The sequence below is a fragment of the Pollicipes pollicipes genome, unplaced genomic scaffold (assembly GCF_011947565.3).
Source record: "Pollicipes pollicipes isolate AB1234 unplaced genomic scaffold, Ppol_2.1 Scaffold_7231;HRSCAF=8579_pilon_pilon_pilon, whole genome shotgun sequence".
Classification (NCBI taxonomy): Eukaryota; Metazoa; Arthropoda; class Thecostraca; order Pollicipedomorpha; family Pollicipedidae; genus Pollicipes; species Pollicipes pollicipes.
In genome coordinates this window covers 14,659,872-14,673,028 of record NW_023597034.1, presented here as the reverse complement: position 1 = coordinate 14,673,028, position 13,157 = coordinate 14,659,872, and the positions used below count along the sequence as shown (strand labels likewise).

Here is a 13,157-nt window from a genome sequence, read left to right as displayed (position 1 = left end):
GACCAAGGTCAAAACAAACCTGTTTTATTACTCTAGCGGTTGCTGTATTGGGTAGGTCCTGGTGCTCATGTTGAATTTATCGACAACAGGAACCGCACACCACACCCTCCACATACTTTTTAAAGGTCAGAATAGGTCACTGACCTACAATGACTGAGGTCAACCTTTTTGTTTTTAGGTACATACTGCCTGGCGTAATCTTTGTCGCCTATCCCAACTCAAAACCCAAAGCGGTCTTGTGGGACTTAAGTCAATATGATCTTTAAAAGGTCAAACAGGGTCACTGAGCTTAGACGAGCATGTGACCTTTTGCTTAGGAGAGCTTTCTAGGTTCTAGTGACCCTTTGGAGACCATATGATATTATGAGACCATAGCGAGCCATAGCGAGCCCAATGTTATTGGTTGTCACAAAGAGCTGTCAACTTAATGGCAATGCAGCTGAAAACGCGGGGATTCTCAATCTGCCGCAGTGTTTACCTTGTCTACGTGTTTTTACGAAGAAGGTTAAAGGGACAGTTAACTGTCAAATGCGAGTAAAAGTTAAAGAGATCACCTGTTTTTCATAGGCGATCATGCTTATTCTGCGTAAGAAAATCGCCTGAAAACCCGTCGGGTGATATCCTCTGTGTTCAACGCAATTGGCGCGAATCAGAAGCGTATTTCACGGTAGAATGTCTCCAAAATATATTCGTATTTAGTTGACCTATTGTCATAATTTTCTGTGCTACGGCAGAAAATGGCCCCAAATTCCGAATGCCGGCTAGGACCTTTTGGGGTCGGAGAGCCCACGATACATGTAGGACTGCACTAGAAAACAATGCTTAGTTTTAGAATGCACAGTACGCGTTCATTTTGATGTATGATTATCTTGATGGAAGATTCTACCACACGGGTAACCGAGGCACAAGATTGTTTCTAAAGCACACCTGTGACCGACTAGACAGCTCCGCTATCTTGCAGTGTCCCTGCTACCTTGTGGTGTGGGGTAGATGCCAGGTTGACCGCCGGCTGTGCCGACAGGGCGGGGACAGGCAGTACCACTCCAGCGCAGCCGAGCTGGGTCAGCTGGGCAGCATGCGGCCCGCCTCCTCGCTGGACCCCATCTCCTTGCATCGGGTCAGCCAGCGCCAGGCCCCCTGCCGCAGTGCCACCATCGGAACCGGTCAGTATCATCCTTACACCCCTACCGACTGTACCGGCACCGGTCAGTGTCACATCCTCCACCCCTGCCGACAGTACTGGCACCGGTCAGTGTCACAACCTCACACCCCTGCCGACAGTACCGGCACCGGTCAGTGTCACACCCTCACACCCCTGCCGACAGTACCGGCACCGGTCAGTGTCACACCCTCCACCTCTGCCAGCTGTACCGGCACCGGTCAGTGTCACACCCTCACACCCCTGCCGACTGTACCGGCACCGGTCAGTGTCACACCCTCCCACCCCTGCCGACAGTAGCGGCACCGGTCAGTGTCACACCCTCACAGTCCTGCCCACAGTATCGGCACCGGTCAGTGTCAGACCCTCACAGTCCCCTGTCGGCTGTGCCGGCACCGGTCAGTGTCACACCCTCACAGTCCCCTGTCGACTGTGCCGGCACCGGTCAGTGTCACACCCCCACAGTCCTGCCGACAGTATCGGCACCGGTCAGTGTCACACCCTCACAGTCCCCTGTTGACTGTGCCGGCACCGGTCAGTGTCACACCCTCACAGTCCTGCCGACAGTACCGGCACCGGTCAGTGTCACACCCTCACACCTCTGCCGGCTGTATCGGTAACAGTCACGGTCCTTGTCTGTTGCTTTCTGAGGCTTTCGTACATTGATAAGTGTACTAATATATACTCATAGCCTAGCATTGTACGCTGGTATGCGTAATATATACTGATGCACACTGTGTATACAGTACGTGCATGAATGTATACATAAGCCTCCATGTGTGGCTGTACATGTATATGTGCATGTGTACACGTACATCATACATACCTGCATACATGGTTGTACATTATGCCTTTTTGTATAATACTTGCCCATTGTACATGATTATTCCTGTTTACAAAGTGCATACACCCCGTATGGTATGCGGGCTTACTAGCATTGAGCATGTAGAGCTCTTGCCAGCATTCTCGAGATTTGAATCCATGTGTTGTCATGCCCGGCAACGTAACTATAATTCCTGATCACGAATCTCGTCCTTTACGCAAATAAAAGAAGTGTTGGCTCTAGCCTTGAAGTATCTGTATCGACAAAGAGGTAGGAGGGCTCGGCCGGTACCTGTGCTGCTATGACGCCATTAATGTGTTCGGTGCAGCCCAACATTTGCCGATGCGGACACAACGCCAGCAGTACGCCAGCCGGGCAGCCTCGCACTGCATCTCCCCGTACCGCGGCACTAACATACTGTGGATCCTCCCACTACGGCACTAACATACCGCGTATCTGGTCCCTACCCCTGACCCCAAGATGCTGGGACTTCAGGCTACCAGTATGCATTTATCCTGTCCGAGGAAGCTCCTCAAATACACTCAACTGTTATTCAAATGGTGCGAGTGCTACACTGAACGGTGGCAAATCTCCCCAGCGATTAGGGGATGGGAAGTAGCAGATGGGGGTTGTGGGGTGGACGTTTGTGGCTGGGATAAAGGAGGATATGGAATCCATGCGGGGTTGACGATCTATTGGCTTTTGCCTGCGACTTTAAGCGATGCCATACGTGCTTCCTACCAGGGTACAGGTACAAGAAATTGTCAATTTCAATAAAAGAAAAATATCAATTTCAATAAAAGAAATTGAAATTGATGATTTGATGCCAGGCATCAAATTATCCTCCTAACCAACAGACATTTTCACGGCATGACGCGCACTCCATGGGTTTCTTGAAGCTCGCCAATCATGCTTAACATTTAGGAGGGCATCAGCCAACGTTTTATGGTTCGTTTTCTTAGGTATGTGACGTTCAAAATCCTGAGTAATGTAACTGTTCTAAAAAGAGCAGGGAAATGACTCAGTCCCGGTTGACCCACCTGGAAGAATTTCCTCACTGCTATCAATAAACAGCACCGTTATCACTGACCAGATTGAAGACTGATCATGATTCTTCTAAATCCCTCCACGGATTGTGATACCTTCACGGATCTGTCATTTTCTTCGTTAACCTCGGCAATATGTTTGCCTTTAACAAGCGGTCTGGGGGGGGGGGGCGGGGTCAACTGGACCCCTTCAAAGGGGTTTCGGGAATGATTTTTGGACAGCGCAGTGTAGCCACGCCAAATTTCGCATAGTTATAGACATTTGAATAGCAATCTTTTGGCATAAAAATTCAGATGTAGCTTGTAAGGTCCTTGACCTACGGCGGGTCAAACTCGGCTCATGGATTCAGCAGACAGTTTTTAGGGGATTGCTCAGTCGGATGCAACAACGGAGTGTTAAATGAAGCCTGACATCTCTGAAATACTTTCTTAGGCAGCGCAACAATCAAATGAACAAATTCCATTCACCTAGGGTCAGGTATAAAGATTTGAACAAGGCTAAAACCAACGCGTTTTCTTACTCGACAGATTGCTGTATGAGTTGCATTCTGGTGCTCATTTTGCTGTAATTGATAATAGGAAGCGCGTTGTAATGTTCCATGGGCTTGTCAAAGGACAGAATAGACCGCTGACATCAATTGCCCGAGGCCGACATTTTGCGTTAAGAGTGATCTGCCTAGCGTAATCTTTAACGAATATTCAAATGCAAAAATCGAAGCAGTCTTGTGTGATTTTGGTCACCATGACTCTTGAAAGATCAAACAGGATCACTGACCTCAAATGAGCACCAATGACCGTTGGCTTAAAACAAGTATCTAGGTTCCCGGTAGTTGCGTGGTATGGTCTGTTAGTACTTTGGGCATCATCTGGAGCTCAACCTCGTTTGATCTTGTTTGACCTGAAGGTCATAACCTATAAATCTCAAACTTTGACACAAGTGAGTTCACGTACAGGCTAATACACCTCGTGAATTCTAGCTTTCTTAGTTTTTGATATCTCAAGGGGTCAAATTGACCCCCGCCCGCCCGGTCGAAGGGTATTCAACCGGTCACCTGGGCACGTGTTACGTACGGCATAGGACACATGGCTGGAAGTGGGCTGGCAGCTGTCATGAACTTATTTACACAGCTGCCAGTGTCGGACACAAAGTCAGTTCATATTAACCATGTCCTCCTCGCACATCCTTCAGATCTGGCTATGACGCTCAGGTGGGGGAACGTGCATGATATATGTTTATTTATGATCCATTACTACATGACGAGAAAATCGAATTTAGTAAACGCATTTTCAACATGGAAAATAAGCTATCGATGTGTACCTCTGAAAAGACTGCGATGCTTTCTTGCATGCCCTCACAAGTTAAGCCTAGAGGTATCTAGAGCTAGTAGAGGAAACTGGTACCCTGGTAATGCAGGGTAACAGTTTTTATTTTGGTTCTGACCGATGACCCAGCATTATCAGCAGTGCAATGGCGGTCGGTACCAAGACAAAGCCGGAAAGTTTCGATGCGGATGGTCTGCAGCCTGTGGCTGGGATAACTGATAGCTGGGCTCACTGCTGATACCGGCTGTGTCGTGTCAGCCAAAGTTGCGATACAGATGATCTGCAGCCTATGGCTGGGATAACTGATAGCTGGGCTCACTGCTGATACCGGCTGTGTCGTGTCAGCCAAAGTTGCGATACAGATGATCTGCAGCCTATGACTGGGATAACTGATAGCTGGGCTCACTGCTGATACCGGCTGTGTCGTGTCAGCCAAAGTTGCGATGCAGATGATCTGCAGCCTATGGCTGGGATAACTGATAGCTGGGCTCACTGCTGATACTGGCTGTGTCGTGTCAGCCAAAGTTGCGATACAGATGATCTGCAGCCTGTGGCTGGGATAGCTGATGGCTGGGCTCGCTGCTCATACCGGCTGTGTCGTGTCAGCCAAACTTGCGGTGCGGATGATCTGCAGCCTGTGGGGATACCTGATAGCTGGGCTCACTGCTGATACCGGCTGTGTCGTGTCAGCCAAAGTTGCGATACAGATGATCTGCAGCCTATGACTGGGATAACTGATAGCTGGGCTCACTGCTGATACCGGCTGTGTCGTGTCAGCCAAAGTTGCGATACAGATGATCTGCAGCCTGTGGCTGGGATAGCTGATGGCTGGGCTCACTGCTGATACCGGCTGTGTCGTGTCAGCCAAAGATCATGCGCTTACGATGTTCACCAGAGCTCAGCAGGTATCCTGTCCAGGCGCACTGAGCTTCATAGAACAGGCTGCGGTGTAGTTCGGTACTGCGTAATAATGCCTTTTGCATCAGCCTACAGCCACGCCGGAGAGGTAGTGCCAGAGCTGAAAGCGGATGCGAGTGGTACAAATACATAGTTGATCAGGCAAGGGACTACGCCCCTGTCGTTGTTTAACGAATGCGCCGCCTGGAAGCAGCGTGTTTGGGGTCTGGCTTCGATACTGCGCTGTAAACTGGGACACGAATGTGTGTAGCTGAACAAAGGCCTTCTGGTAAATGGATGTGAATGGTTGAAGAAGCATCACGTAGGCACGATCAAGCACTTGCGCCTTTGATGCTACGAACCTGTAGTACCGTAATGAATGCATCGTATTCAAAATACCTTTGTCTCTTGTCTTATGCGGCGGCCAAGTCTGGTCTTCAAACATACCGTGCCAGAATGAGTAGGGAACTATGAAGGACTGTTAATGAGAAGGGAACTTTTGAAGAATTAATGTATCATGTCACCTTAAGCAAAATGGCACACTCTTGAACTTAACATTTTCGTTGCATGCCATCTGAATTTGTGCTCTTTTTCATGTGATTTGTTTGTTAGACCACTCAGTTATACCCCATCTGATAAAAATTCCTGATGCGTATGATTTTATGACCATCATTTCCAAAAACTCAGCGGAGCAACAAAAAGAAATGCTCCTGCTAATATTAAGATAAGAATATGTACTGCAGTATCATAGAAATTTTAGCCCTCTTTTTCTCGGATTTTCCCGCAGTGGGTTCTTAACTGATTCGTATTGATGCCTGATGTACCTTGCTGTACGCTACATTTATTTCTGTTGTATGCTCGTTATGTGCCAGCGTTCGCCCTGCTGTATGCGATAGAGTAGCCTGCGGTCTGTCGAGTCCGTGTGCGACTGCTGGGTGTTGTTTGAGTGTACTCTTCTCAAGTTGTAAGTGTACGTCATTTCAGTCATCGATGTGCGTGCTGTTTCAGTGTGCCCTTCTACGGTCGATAGCCAGACGTAGCCTTTGGCTGAGTCGCCACCGTACTCGCTGTTTCAGTGTACCCTTCTGAGATAGTATCTGATGCTCAACGCCCACGATCGCATACTGTTGACAATTTCTGCCAAGGTAATCGAGCAGCATGTTAGTTGGCTTGAGCTAGTGGTTGGCACCTAGCCTTCGTCTGGTCTGTCTTCACGACACGCGAGGTGTGGCACCCGGTCCGGCCCCCATCCCTGCACGCGACCCCGACAGCCGGGGGAACTGCAGCGTCTGCTGCGGTTGGTGAGACCACTCAGCCTCTGAGCAAGGCACCTGGACCTGAACCTGCCTGTTTGCCCGGTCCATCCACCTGCAAGCCTCTGGCAAGCGCCATGCCCTAGTGGGCGGCGATCAGTGACGTAACGGAGGCTGGTCTTTTGACCGGGCCGGCGAGGCTGTCTCCTGACCCGGCGCATGTGGTGCCGCCACCCGGCGCCAGTAAAGGTGGCGCTGCCCCGCGCACTGACGCGGCGGCGTAACCTCCCTCCCCAAATCACCTCACTGATGCACCGCAAAACAGCATGCTGAAGAGATATAGCCGGTTGCCTTCCTCGGGTACTGACTGGGTTGAGGCGGAAGCGTAGCGGAACTCCCTGATCGACCGAGATGCGTTGATTGTTACATTTAGGCATGCTAGTTGAAAACCCGCCAAGGGTTATTTATAGTCATCGTTCTTTTCAACGCGCATAACAAAAGCACGTTGCATGCATGATGCACGTGCTCATAGGCATTTTTCTAACCAGATTTCGCTTGTGTGCTTTAACACTTACCTTTCAACTCTGCTGCTGTCGGTCGTGAACGGATGCGGGACAAACACATGGCCATCTGGGTTTAACACGTCCGTTCCGGGTGGCACTTTGCCAAACTATCGCGTTACCTTACTGTCACATTTTAGTTTTATGCTTTCAGAGTGACTAGCAACATTGGTAAGGTTTTTACTAAAGTCTACCTGCTAAGTGTTTTGAAATACCCCGAAACATCTTCAGTTATTCTGACGATGCAGTTTACCATTCTTCATCACTCATTGGCATAACTTTCTTTTACTCGAACATTTCTTAAAATGTTGAGATTTAGATGCTTTTTTAAGTTTTATTTTTAATACTGGTTTTATTCCACAGAACATTAACTATCATCCTACGAGGTGGGGGGGGGGGGGGGGGGGGGAGGCAAAGAAATCCAGAGGTCTCGGCGGCTTCCGTTAGGACATTTCTTTAATAACTTCTGAATGGTGTCGAGCACAGCACGTAAATTTTGGTTAGCTGAGTTCACATCGCTTGTTAACATGCTATAAAAGTGTGAGGTTTCTGACCTTCAGGTTTCATAATATGCTAACTTTTTACATCATGTCGGTGTTACTGCTTAGAGTTGATAATCCCGTTACTGTATCCCAAGGAATGTACTTGAAGGAGGTATTCTAGGCTGCCTTTTTACCTGTATGACACTAAGCGCATTACTATCGCTTCTGGCTGCTCTTAAAAGGCCAGGTCGTCCAAGGTTAAGACGGGCAGCGACCTTGACCTTGACCTTTGAGACTACATTTGGCCTTTTGAAGGGATCACAATTTGAACATCAGCAACACAGAGCTTTAAAAGGTCTCTCTTATTCCGTCTGCACCATTTATGTGTTTTGTATTGTTCTTGATATTACCGGACGAGCCAATGCAACAACAGTCTTCACCTGTTGGACTTAACATGACATACCTCACCTGTTATATCAGTGGATTTCCACTGTTGTGTATCTGATTGGATTTTTAAGTGATTTTCAACTCCGTTTCCCACATTGTCGCGGCCCGTCTAGTTCTTGAGGTTACAGGGTAAATCCATAAAGTGATATTCTGCTTCCTCTGGACTGATGTCACATGCCAAAGGTCAATTCATCGTTGCTGACTCGCGCCGGTCTGGTGAAGTTTAACGAGAGCTTTTTATTTTGCGTTCTTCGTGGCTCTGATTTGCTTAGTTTTCGACATACGGGTGTGACCTGTGAGGCGTCCCTGCAGGGCGAAGATGAAAAATTGTCTAGGGGCCAGGGTTAACTCAGCCTTGAAGCGTAGTTTTGTACGATACGTGGAAGTCTGACGCGTGTGGTACAGCGCAGGCAGGATTCACAGTTGCTATCGAATCCTACTCGTTGGCAGCGACCTTGACCTTTGTGTTGGAGGCGAGGCTAGACTCTCGGCTGTCGCCTGGGAGAGCAGGACCACTGGACAGACCTTGACCTTTGTGTTGGAGGCAGGGCTAGACTCTCAACTGTCGCCTGGAGAGCAGGACCACTGGGTGGCGACCTTGACCTTTGTGTTGGAGGCGGGGCCGGACTCTCGGCTGCCGCCTGTGCGAGCGGGACCCCTGAGCGCTAACGGTGAAGATGCGCCCATATGAACATTGCATCCTCGCGTCAAACTGTGCTTGCGATAGTCATGTGCGGGGGCACATGTGTGAGGGTTTCGTATGATACATGACATGCATGCATTATGCACATGGAGAATATGCGCAAATTTGTTAAAATTACGTGCGATTGACAGCAAAGGACGACGGAGCCGTATTTTCGAGTCCCATCAGGGCGATTACGTGCGTCGTCTGTTACGATCGGGCGTCGTTTGTTGTGATCAGCTGGCGCGGTGACATTACATCCGCTATTTGTCATTTTCGAAAGGCGTTAGTGCATATTTTCATATCCAGGTACAGAGACATGGCTAGCAAGGGAGACTTATTTGGACAACTATAACGGATCGAAATCCCAGCATCACCTCCCGACGTCTAAAACGAGCCGCCTTGTACAATGCTGTAGCGATATGGGCTTCACCAAATCAGACCATAACATTGGGCAGGCAGCGCCTACCTACGTGCGGCAGTTTCTATCATCCAGGATTGGATGCACTCACACTGGACTGATGCGCGTATTGTAAGCAGCGCTATGTTTTAGAACAGCGCAGCATGTTAGACAGGAGCGAAACGTGGCACACATCATTCTCTGCCAGCCGTGGCTTACATTGAACGTTCCTCAACTGAGCATAAAGTGTTGTGGATTGCATCCATGAAATTCTCAGATGTGCGGAAATCTGTTTTTAAGATGTGCATTCCACATTAAACCCCTCATGCAGATACCTCTTTGCATTTATTCAGAGTAACGCATAGCTGGTCTTGTGTGCTAAACGTGCCGCTTGTGTTAAATATACTCGTGCACAAACAGATATGCGCCCGTTTCAGCATAGCCCCTGCCGCATGCACAGTCGCACTGCACCACTGTTTACTGCGAAGCGCCATCAGGTCACCCAGCGCTGTTTTGGAGCATCAATGCAGATGATTTCGGTTCGGTGTAACGTCAGTCGTTTCATAATGCACGGAATCATTTTTGATCGCGAATATAGGTGCTGTATTGAATACTACAATTGTTTAGAACCAGCCCACCTCTAGCTATTTGGAGGGAGTGGGGTGGGGTGTGACATCGTTTGGGAAAGCGAATATTTTTTCCTTGCAACTAAGTGTAGACCCCAGCATCCGGTGCATAGCTGGCAAATGCTAAACGTGTTCAGCTGGCTGACGAAAGGGGCGTGCTTTTCAGCGACACGGAACCACGTGCGGGTGCAGCAGGCCTCGGCCTCCTCCGAGTCGGACCTCAGTCGATACCGCACCCTGTTCGGCCAGAAACAGTCGCCGTCCATCAGCAACATGGCCGAGGCCCGGCTAAAGGTGAGAGGGCAGGTCTGCACTGTGCCCGGGACCCTCGGCTGTAGGGGATGTCGGGACGCGGCTCGTCTACAACGGCCGGACGAGGGACATGGCCCGCCCCCCCCCCCTCCGCCTGCAGGTAAGGGGGACGCGGTGCGATCAGATGCGAAGGTGTAGTGAACGCTACCAATCTGCGATTCGGGGGGGGGGGGGGGGGGCAGACCCTGCCGGCTCGGCGATGATTCTATGATTATCTGGCGCCTGCGGAGGTATGCTGGTCATAAGTGTCGCGACCCCGCACGGGCCCGCGTACGCCATACAGCCCAGTGAGAGGCACTCTGCGCGGATTTGAACATGGAGCTGACTAATGGGATTTGGACTCGTTGGTCATACCGCCGCGTCCAATGCGGTGAAACCATGGGGGACATGACATGAGGGCAGTTGAGCGTTCCGATGCCGCGATCACTCCCTGACTCGGGTCACAGGCTGTACCGGATTGTGATAGCTTGCCTGAAATACAAATTGATTAACGCAGTTTACACAACACATTTCATCGCTAGACCCGTGTCATACATAATGATGACATCAGGAGTATCATACTCACTCCTGTTCCTCCGCAGGTTTCAGTTGTTTTGGTTGTGTGATTGACATTCTGATCATGGTGTCTGCAATCCACCGTGCCGCCGCATCCATCCAAGGCCCAAGAGCGACACCTACTATTATTCAACGTAGCCAGTGGAGATCAGTCGATGAAAAAGAGACTGACGAAAACTCGCACGCAGCCAAGAATCATAATCGTTTCGGAAGGGAGTTAAGCCCTTCCAAACATGGCCAGTTTCAAGTCAGTAATAGGTGTCACCTTCGGAAATGAGACCATATGGAAAAGTAAGCTCATCTCGCCAGACTTTGTGGACCGCATACATCTCACTGCAATTTGTCTAGGCGACGGCAGGCTTGTGATGTGTAGGTGCATGCCGATAGTGCCGTTTGCGCTGCCAGGAGCCTGAGCACGCACGTTCGCTCTCACGGCAGCCCCTGGCTTATCAGAAACGTGGCAGCTTCTGGTCTTGCTGGAAGGGCTGTTAATGAAGCCGCCATGTCTCGGCTGCCGCCGGCCGATCTTGCCCGGCGGCTGCACCCCGAATTGTCGGCAGCGGCTCGGTGCCCGCCGGGCATTCAGCGAGGTGTGCGAGCCCGCGCGGCGCCAGTGCACCAGGCCTCCGCAGGCCGCCTCACGAATGGCATGCCGGGAGCTACTCCCCCACCGTGCCGAATGCCCGCTCGCACCGCCCGCAGGGCCGCCGCGCGCGCTCGCGAGTGCTGTGAGACCGGGCAGACTCGACGGTCGAATGCCCGCTGGCGGCAGCCTCTGAGAGTCGCCTCCTCTGATGCAGGACCCAGACGGATCGGGCAAGCACAAGTTTGAACACCTCAACGCCAAAAACAAGGTTGCACAGGTCGGCAAAGTGGTGAGTACACTTGCATCGTTCGGCTTGGCACGTGGCTCAGGCTTGCCAGTGCCGCAGCAGACACACGACATTGTCGCCGAAACACGATGTCCGTCCTGTGAGGGCCGAGTGCGGCGGAGCAGAACAAAGCTGTGCTTTTTTACGGACCGATAGGTGGCGGGTCCAACTCCTACGGAGCTGTGGTCGGGGCCTGTGTAGTCGCCAATGCGCATGAGGTGTGTACGATGAAGTCTGACAGCATAAGAAAGAAGTTGGCCCATCAGATGAAAAGTAGAAAGATTCAGATGCTGCTGTCTCGGCCGTCACATTCTTCTTACAGAGGGTTGGCTCTGTCTGAAGAGGCTTATAGGTGAGAGTCTGAGAACTTATTGCTTGGGCGCGGGTACGTCAGGGGCTGTCCTGGTGTTTAGAACAATCTAGCCATACCCTCCCTTGCGAGGCAACCATCTGGATGACAGGTGATGAGCAATATCAAAGCTGACGGGCACAACGCGGATCGCTCCGCGTTTCATGCGGCGTGTCTCGAACTCCGTGGGTCTTGGTGTACTCTTATGAGCAGGTCCTCTCCCGAGACAGTTCCTCCGTCGTAGTGAGGACCTGGGGAGGATATCTGATCTCGTCATTATTGCACCTGTGCCGGTTGTTTTGTATGTTATCGCCGATAAAGCGCAGCTATGATCCTCATTCGCGATGTCTGGAATGAAACCCATTCATGCAGCGCATCAGGGCCACAAACATTGACACTATCAGCTGCCTCGTAAAATGTCATACCTTTATGACAATTTCGCGACTTGCTGATGGTCTGCTCCCAGTTATTGGCCAGACAAAATGCAAAAGGAGACATTCGGCTTGATGCGCGAGAGAACTTATCAGCTGCCCCGTCCAAGTCCAACCTGAAATCTGGGGCTTTTAGTGTCAACAAGATCTTCGGTGCATCGCCTCACATTATATGAAAAAACAAACAAAAAGGGAACACTCAACGCCTGATGTACACGGGTGTCTGTTAAGCTACTGTTTATTGAAAATGAAGGTTCCTATGCAGAAAACCAGAGATAGGAATACCTGATGTTCCTGAAGTTCAGTTTGTGGGTCACATGACGTCATGACAACACATCATGCTATTTAAAGGATGCTCTGTCCACTGGTAGTTAAGACCATGACACGGAAACGGTAAATGAATTAACCTGTTTTATTGTAAACCTAGTTTTTCACGGGATGTCAGCTCAAAGTGAATGCCCACGTGTAAAACATTAAAAGTACCATTCCCACGGAAGAAACTTGAAACCTTGTAAGGAACGAAACGCGATAACCTGCTTTCTATTGAGCATTAGCAAATAATCATTGCCAATGGCACACACATTGTCACTGACGCGCCGAAACCGACACCGCGCGCGCGGATCCGGGCGCCGTGTCCCTCAGTGCTTCGTGGTCCGACGCGTAAGACTCGCGTCGACATCGGTGTCCTGTTGACTGAGGTGACGGACTCGACGCACGCCGAGTAACAGGATATGTCTGTTATGGGAAGATCAACGGCGATGGAGAGCCAACCAGCGACCTTTGTGGCAAGCCATGCCGCATTGGAAATCAAAGGCACAGCCACGAGCTGGCTTCTTTTGGCTGCTGCCCTCATGGGCCACCGGTGTGAGAACCGTGGTGGCCAGTGCCGTGCTGTCCGGGCTGGACGCTGAGGACACCGGCCGGTGTGAGACCTTCGGTG

At 50.5% G+C, this 13,157-nt stretch overlaps 1 protein-coding gene across 1 annotated transcript in view; it reads left to right on the top strand.

Annotated features, from left to right (window-relative positions):
• Nucleotides 1-12,942, top strand: part of LOC119109753 (potassium voltage-gated channel subfamily H member 2) — a 34,520-nt gene extending 21,578 nt beyond the window's left edge. Inside the window, exons 6-10 of the mRNA XM_037233504.1 lie at nt 1,022-1,163; nt 6,325-6,393; nt 9,865-9,992; nt 11,366-11,537; nt 12,860-12,942. Coding sequence (XP_037089399.1) covers nt 1,022-1,163; nt 6,325-6,393; nt 9,865-9,992; nt 11,366-11,537; nt 12,860-12,942 — 594 coding nt within the window. The remainder of the gene's footprint in view (nt 1-1,021; nt 1,164-6,324; nt 6,394-9,864; nt 9,993-11,365; nt 11,538-12,859) is intronic.
• Nucleotides 12,943-13,157: the final 215 nt, after the last annotated feature.